The sequence below is a fragment of the Protopterus annectens genome, chromosome 7.part0, assembly GCF_019279795.1.
Source record: "Protopterus annectens isolate FY-2018-M chromosome 7.part0, PAN1.0, whole genome shotgun sequence".
Classification (NCBI taxonomy): Eukaryota; Metazoa; Chordata; order Ceratodontiformes; family Protopteridae; genus Protopterus; species Protopterus annectens.
In genome coordinates this window covers 513959731-513985260 of record NC_056739.1, presented here as the reverse complement: position 1 = coordinate 513985260, position 25530 = coordinate 513959731, and the positions used below count along the sequence as shown (strand labels likewise).

The window sequence follows — 25530 nt, the reverse complement described above, 5'->3', positions numbered from 1 at the left end:
AGATTGGTAAGGATAGGAGAGGCATAGAGAAGGCATGGAAGGAGGAAGGCTTGAGTTAGAGTGGGTTCGGAGTTGGAGTTAGGATTTTGTTTCTATGGAGAAGACCCAATTTCTGTTTTTTTTTTTTTTTAATACAGTGTTGTGTATATAGCTGTCAAATTTTAGCTGGTCATCGATTATAGTACCAAATGGCTTGGTGTGTGGTTCTGCTTTAGGGTTACCACCTGTCCCACTTTGCGAGGGACAGTCCCTCTTTGGGCTGTTGTGTCCTGACAAAATAATTGTAAAAATGGCAAATGTCCTGAGATTTTAGGACAAAATTATTCCTATATTTTATGTAATAGTTGCATAAAACAGTTATTCTGTATCTGAAATACCTAACTGTTATAAGAAACAGAATAAGCAACTAAAATGCTACAAGTATAAGCTTTTATTTAGGCAAAAAATGTAAGTTCTATCCTTTGTACTGGCCGTGGTTATGTGTCGGCCTGTAAAATCTGATGTTTGTACCAAAAATGTCCCACTTTGGCCATTTGAAAAGGTGGCAACCCTATTCTGCTTCGATAAGGGTGTTATCAAGAGAGGAAGTGGTAAAGGTGGATTTATGGTGGAGAGAGATTTGGGAAGGAAGAGTAAGAGCTTAGTATTTTTGGGGTTAAGTATAAGTTGGTGGTCTGTTAGCCATTTTTCCACAGATGAGAAAGTGTTTTGAGTGATGGAAAGAAGGTGAGATTTCTGAGAAAGAGATGGGAGTAGAGTCATCAGCATACCGTACAAGGGAGGGAGTGGTGCAGGAGGAATGTAGATTATTAGTGAAGGCATTGAAAAGTTGAGGACCAAGGATTGAGCCTGGAGGGATGCCAGACTGGATAGGTAGGAAAGGGGAACAGGTAGATTTCCATCTGACAAACTGGAGCCTGTTTGAGAGAGAGCTTGAGAACCAGTGAACTGTAGAGGGGGAGAAGATCAGTTAGTTTAGCAAGTAGCTTGGAATGAGAGACAGTATCAAAAGCTTTACAGAAGTTGAGGGAGAAGCAAGATACATGAAGACTTTTGTCCCTAGCTTCAGCAACGTTGTGAATGAAGGATAGGAGGGCAGTGGAAGAGCTATGATTTGGCAGGAAGCCATGTTGAGAAGGGGTCAGAGCATTTTCGTTGATTAGGCACATAAGAAGCTAGTTATGAAAACATTTTTCAAGGATTTTGGAGAGTGGACAGAGACTGGCAATGTGTCTGTAGTTTGATGGATCTGGGGCGTTACCTTCTTTGTGTAGAGGTATTGTGTAGAAAGATTTCCAAATATTTGGGACAGTGGATTCTTGGATAGATCTCTTTACTAGGATTGAGACAGGGTAGGCTATAGAGTGGGCAGTAAGTTTAAGAAAGAGAGGAGGGAGGTTGTCAGTAGAGGGAGAGCATGGTTTTAGTAGAAGAGACTTTATGTAAGCAGTGGAGACATGGTTAAGAGAGACAGGGACAGGAATGGTCTTGCTCGCAATGTGTGGTACGAGAGAGGTTTTGACTTTGGCAAGTTTGGGTTTGTTTTTGAATTGATTGAATGAAGTGGACATTAAGTAAGGTGGAAGTTTCTTGGGGAGTATTGTTAGGATAGGGTTTGGGGTTGGTAGGTTCACCAGAGTGCAAAATGTTATTGCTTGAGTGCCAGAATTTTTTGGGGTTAGAATTATGGGTCAATTGGGCATTATAATATAAATTGTTCTTGTCTTTATTGATTTCTTTTTTTTTTTTAAAGATTTCAAAGTTGTTCATATTTTTGAAAAAGTGTTGCAGATTTAGATTTTAGCCATTGTTTCCAATACTTGTTGCTTTTTTCATGAGAGTGAGGGTGTCTTTGGAGAGCCAAGAAGAGTAAGTTGTTTTGCTAATAACTTTTCTTAGAGGAGCTATAGAATCAAGGATATCAAGAAAAGTGCAATTAAATTGTAGAACTGCATCATTGAGGGGAAGGTTCTTCAGGTGGCACCAGTTATAGAAGCAAGCCTATTATTAAAGGTTTCAGCATTAAAGGAAGAAAAGTTGTCACATTCTCCATAATGGTGGGACTTTGGTATTTAAAGGGAGTGTCTTTGGAATTGAGTAGGCAGGTGGTCACTTAGGAAGTCGGGTAGGGTACTGGGGTTATAATATAGGGTAGGATCAGACTTAAGAATCCAGTCTAAGATGGAGCAGTTAGTATTGTTATTGTTGAAGCAAGTTGTGATAAGTTGATGGAAGCCATGGAGGTTAATATGTAGGGTATATGAGATAGTGGATAGTTTTTTGCCAGTCAATATCAATGTCTCCAAGTAGAATGGTCTCATAGGGGATATGCAATGCGATACAAGACAGGACAGATTCAAGGATGGGCATGTTGTTTCCAGGTGGTATATATGAGTCTACTTCACTTGACCTAAAACTCATTTGAGTGACTCCCATTTCACCGACATTTAAGACATAGACTGGTTGTGTTTTTTTCTTTACCTGTGACTTGCTTGTGATAAAAAGAATTACTGTAACTTACAGTGCTGACTGTTAGAATTCTGATAGTCATGTAAGAAGTAGTGCTGTAGTGTTTCTAAATGTGGGTTTGTCTCTCTACTTTTTTATGGGAAGTATCTAAAGTAATTTGGCTAATGTTTTGTGTGCTCCCAACAGTAGTGGCAGCATGTAGAGTACTGTAATGCAAGTTCAAGGTATATGCCCTTTTCCCCACTGTAGTGCGATCCTGGAGTTAGTATAGCATAGCCCCCCCACCTAGTGTGGTTGCACATTGTCCAGTTTCTGTTAAGACGGTAAGTAGTTTTAAGTTCTGGAAAGGGTTAGTTATTGGTGCTGTAAATGTGCTTGTCTATGGTTTAAGATTTAGTATGTTGAAATTCAGCATTGTAAGCTGTCGGTGAAATGGGATTCAGTCAAATGAGTTTTAGGTCAAGTGAAGTAGACCCATGTGTGTGTGTGTGTGTATGTGTATGTATGTATATATATATATATATATATATATATATATATATATATATATATATATATATATATATATATATATATATATATATATATATATATAATCTGCAATGGAAATTTTTTTATGGGGGGTTGAGGTGACAGTTAAGAACAAGTAGTTCAGTTTGAAAATTAGGCTGAGATATAGGCAGGGGGATAGGTTGAGGTGCTCAGAGTATATAATTGCAACACCTCCACCTTTTTGGCAGCTTTATCAAGTCAGTATATATTGTAGTGGTGAGGTAATATGTCAGTATCAGAGATGTGTGGTTTTAACCGCATTTCAGATAGGGCTAAGATATGGGGGTAGTAGTGGGTGATCCAAGAACGTAACTCTGTAACTTTCTTAGGTAGACTCTGTATGTTAATTGCATAAATGGAGAGATGTTTAGCCAGTGTGTTATTTGTAATAGTTGGGATGGAAGGGCCAGGATTGGGGTGGATGTCACCATCTAATTGTATGGTGTTTGAGAGTGAGGTTGGTTTAATAGTGTAAAAATAGAAACTACAGTGTTTGTATTTAGGTTTAGGGGGTGTTATTGAGAGAGTGAATATTTTGAGTTTGCGGAGCTGAGTATAGGAGGAATTGAAAAGAGAGTGGGAGATTAGGAAGGGCAGGGAGGCCTCCTTGTGGAGTAAAGGATAAGTATATGTAGGAGATGTATAAAATGATTACGTTTTGTATGATAGAAGGTAAGAAATATAGTAGTAGGATAGCTATGAGGTAGGGGGGCGTAATGTGTGTGTGTGAGACATGAGTAATAGAAAGTTAGAAATATGTAGGGATGAGAGACTAAATGTATGTAGGTGAGTTTACTTTTTAGTGGGGGTAGGGGACAGTGGAAAGTATGAGGAAATAGTAAGTAGTGAGAGTTGAAGCTATTAAGATGGTGCCGGTGGGATGGAGTTAGTGAGGGGGAGGGAAGATGTGAGAGTGGAGTGGTAAGAGGTGAGCAAGTAATGCTAGGATTGGATAATTAGGAGATTTGGGAGGGGCTGGAACAAGGTGTATTGGGTATAAACTTAATAAAAGTGGGGTGGGTGGGAATGGGTGTAGGATGGATGAACGGAGCGGGCTAACCCTGGAAAGGTATATTTGTGAAAACAATCAGTAGAGGTAAGGTAAGGATAAGATCAGAACAGTAAAAAAAGCCAAGTGTAAAACAGAAAAATATGGAGGAGTATATAGGAGTTTAAAAGTAAGATAATATGTGAAGAGCTTTACAATTACAGATGCTAACAGAAATGGGGGAGGAAAGAGTATTTACAAGGATGAAAGGTTAAGGTTATTACTAAAATGGTGAGGGAGAGGTCTCAGCTGTTGCTACTGGTGTTTGGAAGTAGAATGCAACAAGAATACAAAACAAATGCTAGGCAAAAGGTAGTGATAGAAAATTAGTTAAAGTTTAAATTCTTTTACATCTAGGTAGTGATGCACTGGAGAGAACATCTATGTACACAGTTGTAGGGTGGTTGTTAGTCCATAGAAAACCATGGAAGACGTTTTTTCAGGTCCGTGGTGTTAACTCCTGGACAGACAAATAGTTTACAGGAATCGTGTATAACAGACAGATGAAATCAAGAGCATTACTCACAAAATGCCAATGGTTGCTACTAGCTGAGTATATTTATGATGTAAAATAGTTCTTCTGCCCAATGTTTCAAACTTGTTTTAGCATTTGTTAATGCTGTTGGAGGAAGCATTTTACATCCAAAATATTAAAAAATAACCAGGTATTTATTTTTTTGGTCCCATTCTCCTAAATCGTTTAGTCATTGGAGATTGAAATTACTAAATAATGACATATGTTTGAGCTTCAGGCTTTTATTTCATTCAGAAAATTCATGTTAATGTAAATCCTTTACTTAACAACTTTGTAATTTTATAAGAGCAATAATTAAAAATCTGTTTATATTTTAGTGTTTGTTTCCCCCCTTATTTTAGCCTTTATCCAAATTTCATCGGCTGAAAGGTGCAAAGGTATGCAAACCTCTTTACTGCTGCTGCTGCCAGTATTCCTCACTCACTCACTCACTCACTCACTCACTCACTCACTCACTCACTCACTCACTCACTCACTCACTCACACACACACCTTTCTTCTGATTCATTTATTTTCAATCATCTCTGTCTGTCTCTGTCTCTCTCTCTCTCTCTCTCTCTCAGTTACTTTCATATACACACAGTTTTTATTTTACACTAGCTAAACAGCAGAAGTGCTACTTACTGAGTGTGAAATAATAACTCAACCGATCTGTCTCTCACACTGATACAGTGTCACGCACAGACATAAACAAATGCACCCTTTTTATTTTTTACTTTATTTTTTTTTTACATTTTATACTTCGGTAAACTGCAGAAGCACTGCTTAGTGAGTGTAAAATAATGACGGCCATTATGTTTTCTCAGTCAGAGCTCCACGGCGAATTGATATGCTACCTTGAACTGCAGACTCGTTTTTCAGCTGGCATTACTTGTGCATTAATACTCTGCTAGAGAATGGTCATTCTCCAATCAGGGTGCTGATGTACAGTTTGCCCAGTCTCTAAACTTATTTACACATTTCCCATTTACCCCAATCATCATTCCTGCTTACCGTGCTTTCTTCTCACCTCATCCTTAGCATTCTTACTTTTTATCTCATCTGTTTTTTCCATCTGGTAGCTAGTCAGTATCCTTACCATGGAAAGAATAAAGCTTCATGACAACAGCACTGCTTATGTGCGCATCTGTCTGTGTTAGTCCTCCTCCTAGTTTTTGTACAGCAAAACTCGTAGTCTACAACAGAACTTACACAGGTTATGATTCCTTCACCCCCCTCCCTACCATAATAGCTAATTCATCATGTTTTCCCCAGCCAACTCTGCAAGTGCCTTAAGCCTGTTTCCAAACTCAGGTCAGTGGTGGCACAAATGGACACTTTACCTATGTGCTTTTGAGACAACTCTCCACCTGTCATATTTCTCTTTTGGCTTTTATAGTGCTAACCTTATTTTTCTACATTCTGTCTGCAAATATTCATGTGCCATAACAAATATTACATAGCCTTAACTACTGGCATTACATTACTGAGTTCATTAACATGAGCACATTTAATGATTCAGATTCTGAAATGCTTGTACCTGTACACTGCTAACCTATCTAATTATTTATGTGTATCATTTCACTTGTTCTGTTTGCACACCATTACAGTGACACTTTCTGGAACTTTCTGTCTGTATCTTCACTGAAAATGGGACTCAGCCCAGCTATGTAAAATTGATTAGTAGACCCTCAGAGTAATTTCCCACTGATCTAACGTCCGTATTCATTTTTTTTTTTGATAGTATACTTCCCAGTCGAGATGGTGCAAATGAAAAGCTATGGGTGGAAATGGCAGAACAGCGGATTCGGCATCAGGTAGAGCTGACAGAGCTGCACAAAGCAAGAGGAGAGGTATACGTCTCCATTTTTTGTTTCATGTAGTCATTTCATGTTCCATATAGCATTACATAGTTTCTGATCACTTGTTGGCTTAAATTTGTGCTGCACCTTTGCCATCCTTTCCTGAGAAGTAGCTTTCTCTGTAAGTGTGGCTCCTCTCCTTCCATTTACTACATTGCAGTGGTTCTGTACAAGCTGTCTTATGTGTGTGCACTCCCAACTGTAAGAGTTTAATCCAAGACAACATCTGCCAGAAGTGCATATTTAAATGTTAACTATTTGCACCAGTGTAATATTTATTTTATTTTGTTTTCTATTATCTTTTTTTATAAATAATAAATAAGTGCTTCTTTAAATGTTAATTCAGTTATTTGTGCCACTGTAATAAAATTAAATGATGCCCAGTACATTCATGTAATGTCATTTAATGAGAATTTGTAACCATGTGAAAGATCGTATTATTACCATACACAGTGTTCTTATACTGGAATATATATCATGTAGTGTGCTGAGGAGTAGTTGTCTTTTTAAAAAGTGTACTTTTGTGTTTTGTTTGCCAAGGTTAGTGTTGCCGCCTCACAGCAAGAGGTTCTCTGGTTCGATCCTCGGCTGGGGTGTTTTCTGTGCGGAGTCTGCATGTCCTCCCTGTGGTTGCATGGGTTTCCTCCAGGTGCTCCGGTTTCCTCCCATGTCCCAAAGACATGCTCTAAGTGGATTGGACACTCTAAATTGGCCCTAGGTGTGAGTGTGTTACTTCTGTGGAAGGTTAGGTGCCAGGCTGGCAACTTGACACTGTAAAACTCCACTGCCAATCATGAGCGGACAGGTGATCCACTGTGGCGACCCCTAACCGGGAAAAGCCGAAAGAAGAAGAAGAATACATTGAAATCATTTTAAGGCATGTGTCCTCATTATGGTAAATCGTGCATGATGCTGGCTAAATTAAACTTAAGAAAAGTATGAAAAATATAATTTACACTGGGTGATACTGCAGACATTGGTAGGGTTGAACTCAGAGATTTAGGTTTTGCACACCTTGCCTTGACCACACTGTTATACTACTTTTGATTAATATTACAACTTGTCATGTTCATGGGGTTCCTAAGGTAAAGAACACTACCTCCCCTTTAATTTATATAGCATTGATTTAAGCTGATTACCAGACAGTGTACAGGAAATGACAGTTTCATTCAAAAACAGATAGTTGTTGCAGGTGAAAAAAAAAGAAAAAAGTAGCTGAAAATGAGTAGTTATCAAGATAAGTCTTAATGAACAGAAACCTGAAGATTTTAGATTGTGAGTCATGCAACATATATTTTACCATTGGATCATTTTATGACTTATGCTGCTTTCCTAGTATGGACTTGACTAAACTCACTGTCTGTGAAGGATATAACAGCAGCATGAAAGAACATTAAGTAGAACTCTGCACCCTGCTTTGGAATAGTATTTGTTTATGGGTTATTTCTACTATATCTTTGCTGTCATGCTTGGAATTATTGTGACTTGAAATGCCTGAACAAGAAACGCTGGCCATGTTAGACATGAGCAGAAGTTATACTGATACTAAAGTGCAGTCACCTTATACGAGTTAAGGGAGCAGATTAACAACAGAAAGATGGAGGGCAGACGGCTTTCTGTGGGTGCCCCAGTCAAAGCAGAACACCTCCTCAGAAAGAAAAGAGGTAGACAAAAAGAAAAGTGCAGATTGTTAACCAATTTATAAAGTACAGCCAAGATGTGATTAAATATCAGTCCTGCTGAGTATTAATATCAGTCCTGCTGAGTACTACAATGAACAAGTGACTTAGTCTGCTCAACAAAAAATGTTTACTTTTTTCTCTAGAAAAAGCCTAAGTAAATGGGTTCACATCATCTGTTGTTGTCCCACTGTATAGACATCAGGTTCTGTTGGATAGGTGTCATAACATTTGATGAAGCACACCTACATGGTGCATTATTTATGCTTCAGTGACACTAGTGCTTCATTTCAAGATCACTGCCTCAACAAACCGTGCATGTTACCCAAGAAGCAGTGCCATCAGAATAGTATGTCAGTTTGCATCCATATCTGGGGAGGGGGATGAGAAGAGTCCAGGAAAATGTGTCTCATAAATTTTTGGGGGGAGTATGGGAAATGCCTTTCAGTCAGTGCAACATTAGTGTCAGGACACTGAGTTTAACTGTTTTTCATTGACCTTTATTTCATTAATTCAGTTCTCTGTACACAGTCTGTGAGAGAGAATACCCTGAGAGTGACAGCAAAACCTCTATCTTATGAGCATAAATTTTTGCACACACCCCCGCCCCAAAAAAAGGTATCACAGTACAATAAAGAAACTTGTATTAATACCACCAATGATTTTAGGAAGAGACAGAAGCAGTGATCACATGATCAACTGTATCCTGTGTTTAAGGTAGGTGTGAAGTAATGACGAGACAACTCCGTTTATTCTAAGCTGTGATAAAGTCATAAGATGTAGTACTGAGGTCTCTGGCTAGACCAGCAGTGACAGTGAGGTGAGTAGTCTGTCATCTGTGTAAGTGACTCTAGAGCCATTACTTCCTTGTTCAGCAGCTGTGGGGATTAAGAGTGGAGGAGGGTGAGTGCAGAGGGTCTTGTCTTTGGGGGAAAAAAAGTTAATTATTAGTATTGCTGTTTCATTTACTTACACAGTGCATTTACCTGCAGGCTTTTATGAATATCAGTTGTACTTTTGTGTTTTTTCCTTTCCGATGTATTTGTTTTTATGGGTTTCATTGCAGTAAAGTGAATTCCTGAGTTCCCTATAAGACTGCAGATTAAGTTCAGAAATATGTGGGTTTTACAATATCGTTGAGTTTGAAAGATTAAAACTCTACATATTCCACTTGGATAGCAGTAATATGTAATAATATAAGCCATCATTGTAGTGCTCCCAAGCCCACCTTACTCCAGTGTGCTAACCATAACCCTGCCCCTACACATTATACTACTTGTGATGATGTGAGGTATTGCCAGCTGTGCCAGCAGAAGTAGGGCAGTGGATGTGTGTAACATATACTAGCACAACTAGCTGGAGTTTTGTAAAGAATTTTATGTCATTTGTATATAAAACTGATTTGTACAGATGCATGTGTTTAAAATGTACCGACAGCGTGTCCTGCTGGACAGAAAAAGAAATACATTTGTATGTCAGACTGTATTATAACTGTTTAACAGAGGATACTAGAAGAGAAGTGGCTAAGCTCGGGTCCAGATAACTTTGAAAAATAGAATGAAATTGAATGATTTAATTTGGGGTATAAATATTGTATCTTACAGTTCTGAGTGCAGCCAGAGACAAAATGGCTGTGGCAGAGAATGGTTTATTAGCTCCTGTAGGAAGAGTGGAAGAGTTTTATTGTTTTGTGACTTCCGGAAGCTACAACAGATCTTAGCAAAGCTCTATGTGTGTGTATTATTGACACACATGTGTGAGATTATGGGTCAGTTGCTAGGAAGGAAGGGTAGTATGGGGAACAAGATGTCAGATGACCAGATGTATGTGATGTCATTCTGTAATCCAGGGCAAAGATCAGTCAGGAAAATATAATGAGATTAGTTAAGTACTGTTCCTCTGTATCTGTGAGAATCTATTGATCTGTGTTATTTTAAAGGATAACAATGGGATTCTATTATTAAATGCTCAACTTCTCTGTCATTTTTCTCCCTGTTTATTGTCCCTGCTATTTTAAATTTACTGTTTCTCTCCACTAGAACAGTACCTTACTGTACTGTGGTGATTTCACTTTCAAAAAAACTTTTATCCCGCCCTGAAAAAGTCTCCAATTCATTGATGTCATCAAGACCACTAAATACAGGTAGTTTTCTGGCCAATTCCCTCTCCAAACTGACATCACCATGACTGTCCTAAAAACCAACACATGCTGTGATGTCACAGCTCCCTGGTTCTTCCCATACCCATACAGAAAGTAAAGGCTAGAACAAGGAAACAGTACACAAGTCAAGTCTCCTGCTGTGAGCTGTCAATCACAGCAGGTAACGGCTCAAATTACCCTTAGCACTTTGACAGCCAGGGAAGTTAGAAGTGAAGGAGGGTGGGAGATGAGTCAAAGTTGTACAATTTAGGCTTCACAAAAAAAAAAAAACTGCAGCTTATCCATTCTAAAAAGAAGCAACAGTAAAAATTACTTTGAAAGTTTGTTCTGTGGCATTTGCACCATTTGTGTTTTAAGTAGCCATTGAATGTCATGAAATGTTACTTAAAACTAACAGACTGAAAGACAGCAGTGTATGCATGTAAAATCAATGCAGTGACAGGAGCTTTAGGAAGAAAGAGACCAGCGTGATGTAACTTTTTACAGATGAGCACTGCATTGTGGGATACCTAGAGGCAGACTAAACAATCAGAATTGCTTCAAGATGCCAGACCCCACATGGTCAGACTTAGAAATTATGTAAAAAATATTTAAAAGCCTGTAAATAGTCCGAGTGTAGTGTTAAAATGTAGGAAACCCCAAACCATAGGATCGTAGGTGGTTACTAGGCTATTGGCCCTGAGGCCCTTGTAAGCCTAGCCAAAAGTTTAGCCAATGTTTAGACAAAGCATCACCCAATGCCCAATGTCCAGCAGGGACATGGGTGGAATCTCAGGGCTATATTTTCTGTTTCCCATCCAGTTATCCAGGTTGCGCTTAAAAAGGAGTAAAGAGGTACTCTGCTTGTTGTGGAGAGGGAGTCTATTCCATAGATGGGGGAGTCTCTGGGACACAAATCTGTCCCGACATCAAGTCTTGTTGATGTTACAGACCAGGTTGAGTCCGCGTGTGCGGGTCAATCAAGTGAACTTGACTTGCGGATACGCAGCAGTCCCATTAAGATGGGATCCTTGAACGCCTTGTATGCTAGACAGAGGTCACCTGTGAGAAGCTTGTATGAAACCGAGTAGAGGTATAGGGCTTTTAGCCCATCTGTGTATGGTAGATGTTTGAGGCCCTGGATTGTTCTGGTGAGGAACCACTGTGGTCTGTCCAGTGACCGCATGTGCTTTGCGAAATACAGCCCGAAAGGGGAGTTGCACTCGATAATGGGCCTTATAAGGGAAGAATAAAGGGATGTTATGCTCTCCTTGTCCCTGGATGAGATGCACTTACTTATGAGGTGTGCCATGTAAAAGGCTTTCCATACAGTGGAAGCAACATGGTGGACAAAAATCTTGTTGCTATCAACCTGGGTGCCCAAATCCCTCATGACTGAGTGCTTAGGACATTGTTATTAATTTGATCATTTGTGGGGATGTCACTTTCTTCAAAGGGGATGATGATGCATTTTCTGGTATTCAGCTTGAGGCCATGTTTCTGGCACCAATCATTTGTCTCGGTGAGACCCTCTTGGAGGATGTCCACATCACTAGGGAAATTGATGACAGCACCCAGCTTGCAGTCATCTGCAAACATGGTCGTCCATAGCCCACTGGTTTTGGCCTGCACCTCAGAAAAATATATCCCAAATCACAGAGGCCCCAAGAAAAAAACCCTGGGGTACGCCGCTTGTTACTGGTGTAATGCTTGAGGTGGCTTCCCCTATTTTGACTACGTGGGTTCTATGAGTGAGTCAGTTTGCAACCTATCTGGTAACATATGGATTTATGCCTAGTTGAGAGAGTTTATCTATTATGCCTGAGTGGGGAATGGTGTCAAAGGCTTTGTCCAGGTCAAGGCAGTTGGTGTGCACTGTCTTCCCCTCATCCACAGCTTTGGTGACTGTCTCAAAGAAGTCAACCAAATTTAGCAGGCATAACAAGCCAAACTGTGTGGGATCAAGTGTTTGGAGGTTGCCAATGTCCTTGTTGATGAGGTCCACCTTAATCTATTCCATGGCCTTGCAGATCAGGCTAGTTAGGCTGATGGGTCTATAATTTCCCGGATCGGTGGACACTCCACCTTTGTGTAAAGGGATAACAGTGGCTGTCCTCCACTCAGCTGGGATGAAGCCAGTATTCAGGGTTTGATTGAATAGGGTGCCTAGTGGTGCTGCAAGTACCAGCCTGATTTCATGTAGGATGCAGCCTGGGATGTTATCGGGTCCCATGGAGTCAGTAGTATTTGCCTTTGAGAGAGCATTGATGACTTGCTCCATAGATATAAGTGGAAGGGGCAGGTACTGGGGATGTCCTGATATACTGATAGGGGTGAAGAGGGGTAAAGTTTTCACTGCATATGTCGGCCAGCAAGTTTGCTATATCTACGGCATTTGTATATGTGGTGTCCTTGACCACCAGTTCTGAACAGATCTGGGTGCTTCCTTTAAGGTTGCAGACATATGTGAAGAAGGCCTTATGATTGTCTCTAGTAGATGTGGCCAATTTGGACTTGAAGTTTGCTTTGGAGGATTTCACTAGTGCTCTTATTTGTTTGTTCAGGCTAAGGAGACTCCTCCTTGGTCTTGGACAGCAGTTTGTTTCCTTTTGTTATATAGTTCATTTATTGCAGATGTCCTGTCCACCAGACAGGTTTACTCTTCCTTGCAGAGGATGATTTAGTCCTGTTGGGTATGCCTGATTCCATGCATCTATATAAATGCTTATATAGTGCTTTGGTGTAGTTTTGGATATTGGTGCCAGTTCCTGCAGAGGTGGAGGGGCCTGTGAAGCTGTTTATACCATCCCTCAGGAGGCTGTAATCAGCTTTGGAGAAGTTTTGTCTGATCCTAGCTAGAGGGGGGGGTTGATGGAGATGGTGACTTTGAAAGTGACCGCTTTGTGGTTGGATCTTACCAGGGAGGATGATACTATAGGAATGCTGCAGTGGTTACTCGTGTTGGTTAATACCATGTCCAAGATATTATCACCCCTTGTAGGGGTATCAACTAGCTGTTCCAAGGCATTTGCATTGACAAAATCAAGGAATCTCTGGGCATTTGTGTTCTGGCATGCATAGCTCTTCCAGTCTATGTTTGGGAAGCTAAAGTCACCCAGGAACAGGATAAATGGTTGAATCTTGATAGATTCGAACAGATCCAAGTAGGCGGATTGGGCATCTTGAGTCAGATTTGGGGGCTGGTAGCTAGCTATGGTTTGAATAGGGATCTTGTCAATGGTTAACTGCACCTGGAGTGTCTCCTGTGGTTTATACTGTTTGACCAGCCTGGAGGTGTGTATGTTTTTAATGTATATTGAAACTAAACATCCTTTGGCTTTACGGCCCATAGTTTGGGGTCTGAATGTATGATAGGATGAGCAACCAGATAAGGCTGGGGTGCTGTCCGCAGCTTTGAACCAGGTCACTGTGACTGCACAGATGTCAGCATTTTCCAGGGTTAGGAATGCTTGCAATGAGTGTACTTTCATATTTAGACTCCTAGCGTCTTGCAGCATGACCTTTAATTTGTGTTTTGTTGAAATGTTTACGTTGGTAGCTTTAACCTCATCACTTTTCCTAAAAAAGTCACTACAGGGGAGGCATGAGCCTTTGCCAGAAGCCTGAAGTTCAGGTGAGACAGATGCAAGCCATCTCTGGCAAAGCATCATGGTCTGTTGATCATATTTTCCCAGGCTGTCAGGTACTGGACCCCCATGGAATGATACTAGAAACTAAGCCAATTGTTAAAGTCAATCATTTTCTGTTTGTATTGAGGCATCATTCTGACAGAAGGCAGAATGCTGCTTAAGGCCATGGACATACCTGCTTGGGACACACAATCAGCAAGCTCAATCATGTCTCTCTTCATATAGTCCAGAGAGGGCTATGACAGTCATAACAGTACCTGTTGTTGAGAGACTTGAGTGAGTGTGTGACATGGCAGATTCTGGCACCTGACAGACAACTAACCATGACTTTCTCCTTATCCAGCCTGGTGTTGAGGCACATCTGTGTGTCTCACAATGGAGTCTCCTATGACTAATATGTTGGATTTATGGTGAAGCCTTAGTGGTTGTGAGGCACAGGTGTGTGAACTATGTGTGGTATGTGGTGTTGGAGGGCTGTGGAGATCACGTGTCTTTTTGCCTCTGAGGTCGCCTTTGTTTGGGTATGTTTATGTGGAGGACCTCCTCATATGTAGGTGTGTGTTGTGTAGGTGTGGGTGGTGTTTGAGGTTTAGTGATTGTGTTGACAACATTTTCAGTGCCAGATATACTGGCTTAAGGGATCCAGTTCTAGCCAAAATGGTTGGTATTCGAGTTACATACAATTGGGTAAGAGGTTTTCACGACAAACATCCCCCACATTATTAGACTTTTGAGGGAGGGGGTACCATCTCTTGGATAAAGGCGAGGAACATGGGAGAGAGAGCTTCGGCTCTAGGTTCCTAATGTAATTGCATCTCTCACAAATTGTGTTCCTAGTAGTAGATGGTTGTCCATGTACATGAGGCAATTGCTACACTGTCTTAGGATGCCCATATTAACCAAACTGGCAGGAGAAACTGTAGGAAATTGTCCATCTGTATTTGTCAGAATCTGAGGGAGAAAGGCCAGGGAGAGCCAAGGGGTGGGCCTAAAGCCTAAGTGCTTAAACCAAAACTAAGAGCTTAGAATAACACTTAAGAATAACACTTAATAATGTAGACAGGCTATAAACAAGCAGTAATAAATGCAATAGAATAGATGTAGTAGAACACTTTAGAGAACAGGCAGGAAGAAGCAAAGCAAGATGAAGTAACAGAGTAGTAGGATGAAACATGATGAAATAAACATGCTTTTGAGTCTGTGGGTGCAGTTCTCTTTTAATATTTCCTGTGAATGAAACTGTGGTGTTTATTGTAAATAGATATTCTGTAGTTTCATGTTCTGTTATTATTAAATATATTTAAACTTTTCTTTGTGGCTGATCCTTTAGAGAATATTTTAACCTTTGAGAGTACATATATCTATTTGGTGACTCTGTGGCCACTTCTGAAAGCCTTACCGCATTAGTCATACAGTATCATTGGTATTAATATTAATTTCACTCAGTATAATTGGGTACCCTTATAAGAGCCTTAGAGTAGATGGCTTTGGAGTGTCTGGTGGCACTGTAGCTAGTAAATCTGTGCCAGCCTTTCCAGGTGTGTGTGTGTGTGTGTGTGTGTGTGTGTGTGTGTGTGTGTGTTGCCTGGAACAGAGACAAGAAGCACTAATTTCACAGAGAGGGTGCTGGAAGACTTGGTTTGGTCACTCTGCTGAGGACTCATCTATGTAGCTGTGTTAGTGGGGAGTCTTATTGGGGAGTCTTATTGGGGATCTGGAGAGAGAGGGAAATCCACCCCCAAGTCTGTGTGTGTTCCCTTTGTGCTCTTAAGGGTAACTGTGATTGATACAGAGAGCTGCATCTGTAAATACTGGGTGTATCCATTTTTGTTTCAAGTGAACATTCTTTTCCAATGTCAGTGGTGAGGCTGCAGGCCACTTTATGACTGACCCAGAGAGGAAACTTCACATATATTGGTGGCAGTGGTGGGATTCAAACCTATGCCATCAGAGAGATTGTTACTAAAAATCTTTTCCCTCACAGCACTATTATTCAGAGAATGCTTGATCTGTGCTTTGTACCAGAGGTTTGCTGATAATGGGAGAGAAGTTGCCATTTTTGTGATACATTCATTGTGTGTTTGCCTTTCTTGTTGTCACTCTGTTTTTCTCTGTCATTTGTGTTTTAGCCAGTAATGATATAATTTATATATAGATACACACTCTCTCTAAACTGTAGTAATCTTTTATTCTGAGTATTCTAAGATGAGATTGATGCAACATTTTCAGTAGTATAGCACAGGCTTCTGGAGAAAGTTATTTGTGCCTCTAGAACTTCATAACAACACACCAAAGACTGACAGTTAAGGGTAGTCTTTTTGAATTAAATGGGCACAAATCTATACTCTTATTTCAGGTAAGACGTTCAGTACATACTTATAAACATTAAAGAGAATTGCATTTTTGCGAGTTTAAGTTTTTAATTTGTTCATCATCCACGGGCATATTGTCAATGACTTTTACCATCATTACCCAATCGTCGGTCTCTGTCTTAGTAGTATTTTCTAGAAAGAAAACCTACTTTGTGAATTAGCATGACATTTTCATGGTCCAAAGACTGACTTGCACTCAAGTGCCCTAAACAGCACTGTGTGATATGAATTCATTTAAGGAAAATGTTTTATTTTTATTCTACATCAGAGGCTTGCACTCTTTGTGCATGGTAAAACATGGCCATACAGATATTTGTGAATACTTTGTATTCCAAAAGTTATGACTAATACCCTCTTGTTAATTTGTGATGTTTTTTGTTTTGTTTTGTTTTCTGAGCAGGCATCCGGTCATACAACACATAAAACAAAGTGGTTTTTCATTGCTATTATTAATATTATGTAAAAGTAAAAGACAGAAGAAAAAAGTAACTCCTTGTGTAGGTACAGTCCAACCAAAGTGAAATAATAAAATCAAAAAATGCACTAACTCAGGTTCAGGCTAGAAACTTGTCTTTATTTAAAAAAATGAGGCTAGGCCCTTCTAAAACACAGAGACATCTACAGATAATGCATTATTTAGAAATTTAACATTAAATAACTAAGAAATGTGCATCTGATTTAATATTAAAATAATATTTGAGCATAATTCTGCTATCTTAAAAAGGGGGCAATAGCGATGCCTTGTATATGCATTCTAAAACATATGTATACCAATTTTAAAAGGTTTCTTTTTATGTTTTAGGAATTTCTACTTCTGATTTCAGAGGTTAGGATATGACCAATGCACTTGATTAATAAAATGTGCCATATGTATTTTGTACTTAACAATATGACAAGTTTTATAGTGCATCTAGAAGTTTATTTAAATGTACCACAAGTCATTATCCTCAGCCCTTTCCCATTTTTTTCTACAGCGATTCAGGGTGTCATGTCAAATGTTGTCACTTGTCTATATTCAGTGCAACTGTCCTACCTTCTTTGACTGTTATAGGTTCATAGTTTCATAGGTAGGTACTAAGCTATTGGCCCTAGGGCCTATATAAGTCTAGTCAAAAAGGTACCCTGGCTTTTGCCACCCAAGAAAATTATTTTCCTGTGCCCCCGTTGAGCAGTGCCACAGAAGTGATTCCTAGGGTGAATTTCCTATCTCCCATCCAATCATCAAGAATGCTAATGAGGAGCTTTGTTTGATGTAGATAGGTAGTTTGTTCCAGAGTATGGGAAGTCTCCGGGGTAGGAATCTATCCCTCCAGCATGTTCTGTTTATTGTGGTAAAAAGGTTTAGGTCCCTAGAGCGTGTAGCTCAGAGGGATTGGGATTTCTTTAAGTGAAGCATGTCCAACAGCTCTGGGTTTAACATAGCTTTGTATGTTAGGCAGAGATCGCCTCTGAGCAGGCGATATGCAACGGAGTACAACTGGAGTTTTTTGAGACGGTCTGCGTAGGGCATTTGTTTGAGGCTGGTAATCCTCTTTATGAGGTATTTCTGCGGACTTTCTAGTTTTTGCAGATGTCTTGTGAGGTACATAACCAAAAGAGGGGTTGCACTCTATAATGGGTCTAATGAGTGATGAGTAGAGGGGAACAATTACCTATTTTTTCCTGTATGAGAAACCTTTTGTGATGAGGTGTGCCACGTAGAAGGATTTCCTGATGACTGTGGCGATGTGATCATCAAAGGAGAAACTACTGTCCACCTGTGTCCCAAGATCTCTTATCACACTTTTGGCGTTAAGTAGACTACCGCCTATGTGGTAGTTCATGGGTACAGAGTTTTTACCAAAATGGATGACAGTGCACTTTTTGACATTGAACTTGAGGCCACAGCTTTGACACCAGGCATCTGTCTCAGTGAGGCCCTTTTGTAGGATGTCCACATCATTAGGAGTTTCAGTTATGGTTCTTAGTTTGCAGTCATCTGCAAACTTCATTAGCCAAAGACCTTCTGTGATAGCCTGTACTTCTGAGAAGTAGATACCAAACAGGAGAGGACCCAGGGCTGAACCTTGTGGTACTCCACTTGTCACTGTTCTGAAGTCGGATTTGGAGTCTGCTACTTTCACAGTGTGGGTTCTGTCAGTGAGCCAGTTGGTGACCCATCTTGTGACTTGAATGTGTGTTGTCTTTCACTTAGTCAATTGATTTATTTGCTGAACATCCTTGTTTCCTCTTGTCATCTTCCTGTCTCTTCTTAATCTTCTTCACCAAAGTGTGTTCTGCTTTCCTACATATATGACCAAACTACCATCCTCTGTTCACCTTGACCTTTGCTACAACTGGGACATAATTGTGATGAATATGGCTATGACAGGAAATGGATTAGGGAAGGTGTGGGTATATTAAGTGCCACGTTGTTATCAGTCTGGTATGATGCATCCATTTAATGTGTACTAAAAGTAATATATTGATAATATGGCGTAAACTTAATCCATGGTGTGACAAAGGGAGATAACTTGCCAGCTCAGCTATCTGGATTTTTGTAAATAATTATATGTCCTTTGTGAATATCAAGATGATCATATAAGATGCTTGTGTTACAAATGTATTAGAATTGTATGTCATGTGTATATCAAACTAGGTTTGTACAGACATGTGCTGAAAAGATATTTTATATACTACTGAACTTTAAAGATGTACCCACAGTGTGCCCTGCTGGAAGAGAGCAGAAATGTACATGCACTATTTTAGCTGTTTAAATGTATATATTTTAATAGTGGAAACTGGAACACAGGAGGTTAACTTCAGTCCAGCGAAACTTCAGAAAAATAGCTGAAATTAAATTACCTTATGGTTGCTAGAGACAGAGTGTATATCCTAGGGACTTTTCTGTATTGTCTTTAAAGTGAAATAATTACTAGTTTTGAAACATGAAGGGAGGTAATTGTTTTATGACTTTTAGCATCTGGCAAAGATCTGAGGTCTGTGTATTTTCACAGGTAGATGCTAAATGCTGCTAGCTTCCAGCAGTGGGGATTTAATCTGGAGTAGAATCAGATGACAAGAAATGATGTCACTCTGCAAGTTAACCCAGTAGTAATATTTGAAATATTAATTTGAGAACTCTATGAGAGAGAGACAGCATTATGTATTCTGCCTTTGACCTGACAACAACAACTAGAGAAGATCCATTCACCACATCTGCATTGCCCTTTAAGTAAGTTTCTAGGGAATAGTAACTCTATTTGATATAGTCAGGAATATAGTAAAGCTTAGTTTAAATATTTTTTTTCATTTATCTGAGACTGTCCTGCAATGGTGTTTTAAATATTTCCTGTCATTTTGAACTCTGATGTCACTATAAATATATATTTAGTATTGTATTGTTCTTTTATTATTGAATATATTTAAATATTCACTTGTGGCTGATCTGTCTAGAAATATTTAAGTTCTGAGAGTACTTGCATATTTATTTGGTGACACTATGGGCCATTCCTAATAGCCTTGCTCTTGGTCAAACTATCATTTGTATTAATAGTAACATTACACAGTAAGATTGGACACCCTTTGTTAAGGGCCTTAAAGTAAGGGATAAGGAGTTGGATGGTGGCAGTGTTAACTACCTTATAGTCTGGGCAAAAGGGGACATAGCTAGTAAACCTGTGCCAGACTTTCCCAGGTGTGTGTATAATCAAACCTCAAAGTGTGTGTGTGTGTGTGTGTGTGTGTGTGTGTGTGTGTGTGTGTGTGTGTGTGTGTGTGTGTGTGTGTGTGTGTGTGTCAGCTACTTAGGCAGGGACACAAAGCACTGGTTGGACAGAGAGGGTGCTGGAGATCTTGGCTTGGTCACTCAGCTGAGATCTCAACTCTATAACTGTGCCAATAGGGAGTCTTATTGGGGATCTGGAGAAAGAGGGAGAAACCTGCCCCAGACTGACTGGTCTCTGTGTGCTCTTAAGGGAAATTGCACTTTGATGCAGACAGCTGCATCTGGTAATACTGTGTGTGTACCTTGTTATCCTCTCAGTGTACATCTCCCACTGGTGCGGTGGTGAGGATTGAGGCTCCTTGATTACTGTTTCAGTGGTGGAGCATCACACATTGACATATTTTTAAGTGAATTTCACAAAGTTGATACACTGATGTTTGATATTTTTAAAAATATTCTGAAGGATAAGACTGTGCTAAGGGGGTATTTTTTTATTGATTTATTTTATTTTTTAACCAGGTAAGCACACTGGACATGATATCCCATTTCAGGGGTGACTCAAAAGCACTGTCAAGTTAACTGACTTGCTCAGAGTAGTACAGTAGGCAAATTAAGTCCAAGTGACTCAAACCATGGACTACATGAATGGAGAGGAATTTTTCTTATTAACAAAACTGAGAAGCAACAACTAGATTTCATGCTTTGTTTATTAACATTGCAAAGCAAGTGGAAACTGTACCAAGATGATGGAGCTTGAGTCTGTTGTTTATTTATTTTTGAAAGGAGATTAGGAATTGAAGACTGAGCATCCATCCATCCACAACCCCTTTTCTTATTTTTGCACATGGGGTCGGGGTGTCACTTCAGCAGTGACAATCTTCCAGAGCCAAGGTTTATACCACCTGGTGGCTAGCAAATGATGCAGATTTACATGATGCTCATATGTTTGCTGTGATTTTCTAGATTAGAAAAGAAGTTTTCTGATAAAAAAAATGTCAAAAAACTAGGGGAGCTCCTTAGCTCGGCAAACGGTGCTGGAATGCTTCAGAAAAGTTTGGGAAGAATTTGTTTGGCAACCACATTTGTAGGAAGAGAATATTTTAGATAATGGGGAGAGATACAGGAAATATGAATGAAATGTATTAACAGTCATAATTCCTATCTTGGCATTGTCACTGTACTGATGAGATGTATCAATATCTGTAGGGAGTAAGTCTTGTCTTGTGTTTAACCTGCTAGTGTTTAATTTTATTTCACTGATTTTATTTTTGTTCTTGGACACATTAGGACCAGCCTGTTTTCAAATATCTTAGTACCTCACTATATTATGCCCAACAAAAACAATTATGTACAATAAAGGCAGAAAGAATTTCCGTCAAAGTACCACTTTTGAAAAGTAGTCATTTATAAAGTTGATGAAAATTTAATTTAAAACGTCATAAACCGAATGCATTTTTATATAACTGACTATGTTGCCTTAGACTCTCTGTAATGTGGTAATTTAAATTTTTATTTCAGTATACAAGAATTTTTATTTATTTTATTTATTTATTTATTTTATTTGACATTTGGTTACTGACAAAGTCCAAATGAGTGGGTGGCCCATTTTCAGTGAAGGCCTGGGGAGAAAAGCTCTCTATACTACAAGACCAAGCTATGATACAATAGAATAGAAACAAAAGAGAAAACAGAGTAGTATGCAGTAAACAATGTATAGATGCTGTCAGAAATTAGGGAAGAAACAGAAGTAATCATGAATGAAAAGCAAGTGGTACATAAGCATTTGTTTGTGATATGGTTTTGTGAGAAGTATGTTTTGCCCTTGTTTTACATTTTTCTTTTGAAAGTAGAGACCCACCATTTCTTTTAACACAATCAAATATTCACAATGATTCTCCGGGCATGTTTTACTGTGGTACTTGTGCTGCTTGTGAATACATTCTAATAGGAAACACTTTTACATTCCCTCATAATAACTTCAATATTCCTTTTAAAGGTCATTTTGATTGTAAAACCACAAATGTGGTCTATGCAGCTATTTTTGCATCTTGCCCTTCATTCTATATGGGTAAAACTATTCACAAACTGTCATCTCATATTAAAGAACGTGCTGCAGCTGTCAGGACTATGGATATGAAGAATGCACTTATGAAACATTCCCTTTTTTGCCCTTCTTTTTACAAATTCAGATTTATAGTGTTGGATTATGTTGAAATGTTTTTCGGTGATGCTAATACATTGTTAGAAGTAAAAGAACTCCACTGGCAACTCGGATTAAATGCTGAATCACCCCCAGGTCTTAATGAAATGCTTAATATAAAATGTGCATTAAAATGGATACGCTAATTCTGTACTGTCTTGACAGTTGTCTGCTTACACTGTTGTTTTAATGTTCCCTCATTTCCCTTAGAGTCATGTTACAAATATTATAATGATTATACACTACATGCATTCCTCAGGTTGGTTTCCATAACAACCAAATAACCAGTTGAATTTATTGGATCTTTTAAAGTAGTATTAATAATATTGAATATTTAGTCTTTGTGGTACTTTGATCCGCAGTGGTGGTGCTGCGGTAGCGCTGTCGCCTCACAGTAAGACGCTGTCCGGTTCGACTCTCAGCTAGAGCATCTTCTGCGTGGAGACATGCGTGAATGGGCATACCTTTGTTGAAGGTTGTGCGTTAGGGCTGGCAACTCAGCACGTAAAAATCAACTGCCAATCATTAGCGGACCGGAGTTCCGCTGTGGCGACCCCTAACTGGGTAAAGCCGAAAGACACACACACACACAGTCTTTTTGGTACTTGCGTATTATCGCAACCACATTTCCACCCGGAAAAACGTCTGTTCTCCAAGCCGTACTTGTGCAGAAAAACAATGGGGTTCTCCTGAAAAATGTAACATTTCCATACAGAAGTCCAGCTTTGCCTTTTTAAAAGGGTGGATTACAGTTTTGGCCATCTGAAACACTGACAACATTATAGGTTGGTTTGGGGTTTGTTTTGGCCATCTGAAACACTGACAACATTATAGGTTTGTTTTGGCCATCTGAAACACTGACAACATTATAGGTTTGTTTGGGGTTTACACAACTCTAACTAACTTTTAATGTCATGAACGCACTTCACTGTTTGAAAACGGATTTAACACATGGATGTATACTTGCACGATGTGTTGTGAATTGTTCTGTTAACAGTCCAAAAGTACGATGCAGTGTTATGCACGTAAAATGTGGATTTTTTCCATTTCCAGAAACGGAAACAGACCAATTTTAGCGGCGGTCAAGGTTTTCGGAAATTCTAGCTTTTTTTCTGATGCAGCGCTGCTGCAGTACATAAACAGTTTGCATTACATGCTTGCCCATGGCCACTAATGTTTTTCACAGAGACTGTGTAGCTGCAGTGATTTGGAAATCCTTTTGGCCCTTACAATAATTCCAGACATATCAGTACACTCGGGACCAGTTCTATTCATTACAAGCAAAGTCTGTCCATTTCTGTTGAACACATCTTCAAAAAAAACAGTAATGTGACCTAAAGATGTAAGACTATCAGACGTGTCATTTTTTCAGCAAATGTTTATACCACATCTTTCTACGTTTGTACTTTTCTTGGATAAACTTTATGGGACTACATTTTTCCGGCAGGAGTACGGCTCGGAAAAAAGCCATTTCTCCTGTTGGAAATGTGGTTGCGATAATACTTAAGTACCATCTTTTTTTATTGGCCAGCTAGTTGCTTGCATACTCTTATTTAACTACTGCTCCAATGTTCATTGATTTGTCTGATGAAGTTATTCACACTAATAAAGAATGAAAACTTTACGCCTGCTCCTGAAATTTGGTACTTCGTATTTTTTATTTTTTATTCTTCTATATTTTGAAGTGTTTAAGTCAGATATATTAGTATTCTTCATGTATGATCGGAGAGTTTTTATACCTTAAGATTATTTAATTGTCGTTTGTCTTTATTTACATATAAACTTATTTACATATGGAAGTAAGGATGATCCAAGTGAAAGTTGTTTAGGGTATAAAGAGTAGAATACAGTAGATTACAGATATATTTTGTGAGAAAAGATAGTGGGTGATAGATACTGTACAGATTAAGCATATAAAGAAGGGTTTTGGAAGTGAATGTTATAGAAGTAATGGGGTATCAAAGGATTAGGTACAGTACACGTCTGCGAGCAGAGGTGTAAGTAATGGGGATATAGCTTTTTGACAGGGATGTGGAATAGAAGAAAGAGCAGAGAAGGAAAAGATTACTGCTAGACTTGTAGTGTACTTGTTTGTAATTACCTTTTTTACAGGGACAGTTACTTTGTAGTAGTTGCTTTAACTTGGATTTAAATTTCCTGTGATCTAGTGTAGATCTGATGTCTAGTGGTAGTGTGTTCCACAATCTGGTTACTGAACAGGAGTAAAGAGATTGTCCTACAGCTTTATTTGGTTTATATAGAGTTAATAGTTCTTTGTCTTTGGAATATAGTGCTCGATTGGGAGTATAGGTTTGAAGTACACAATTTATGGAATAGCATTTTTTCTGGGATTTTTTTATAGGCCATTATTAGTTGCTGGTAACTGAATTGTTGTGGGTAGATTCAGCCAGTTAAGGGAAGTAAGAACAATACAGTGATGTTTGTAGAATGGCAGAATTGTTCTAACTTTAGCAATTTTTTTGCAACAGAATTCCAATGTGTTTGTTAGTATAGTTTGGAGGTTGGTTAGTGTTGGGGTACCATATAGTAAGGATGGTAAGAGGTATGTGGAGGTTAGTGTTCTTTTAGTGTAGCGGTTCATAAAATGTTTGTGCCTATGTAGTATTCCCAGCTTTTGATGTGTTTTTTGATGGTATTTTGGATATGTAAGTCAATGGTTAGTCTATTGTAACCCCTAATAGTTTGGCATGGGAGAACAAGTTCTAGTTCTGTGTTATGGAGGGGAATATATTTTAAAGTCAGAAGAGTATGAATTAGATGAGAAGTGAAGTAGGTTGGTTTTATTAGGGTTTAGCAGAGGATTTGCATTACTGAGCCAGGTTTCAATGGATGTGAAGGCAGTAGATGAGTGATATGGATGTGATAGTTGAATTGTCTGCGTATTGAATAATGGTGCTTTGGCCGGGGGCAATATGGGGACTATTTTTGAAGATGTTTAAAAGAAGGGGCCAAAGGACAGAGCCCTGAGGGTCTCCTGTTTTATTGGAGAGATATTAGGAGTGAGAGGTTTACCATTTTACACACTGTTTTCTTAGAGATAGGTAGATAGAGAACCATTGTAGGACGGGATAGTTCCTGCAAGAGTTTTTGGTGTGACACTGTATCTAATGCTTTTGATAGGTCTAGAAATATTGCTGATGTTGGGTGGCCTAAGTCCCTAGCTCTATTGACTGTATCATTAAAGGATTGGTAGTTGTACTACGTGATGGTCTGAAACCATGTTCGGTGGGTGTGAGTAGTCTGTTTTAAATGAAGTAGTCAGGGAGTTGCCTATGTATACATTTTTCCAAGATTTTGGAGAGAGGGGACAGGACTGA

At 39.1% G+C, this 25530-nt stretch overlaps 1 protein-coding gene across 2 annotated transcripts in view; it reads left to right on the top strand.

Annotated features, from left to right (window-relative positions):
* The window catches only part of LOC122806578 (autophagy-related protein 16-1-like), a 291263-nt gene that overhangs the window by 13174 nt on the left and 252559 nt on the right, over positions 1-25530 (top strand). For both annotated transcript variants that reach the window (XM_044077117.1, XM_044077118.1), the window contains exon 3: positions 6328-6436. In XM_044077117.1, the coding sequence (XP_043933052.1) occupies positions 6328-6436 (109 nt within the window). The remainder of the gene's footprint in view (positions 1-6327; positions 6437-25530) is intronic.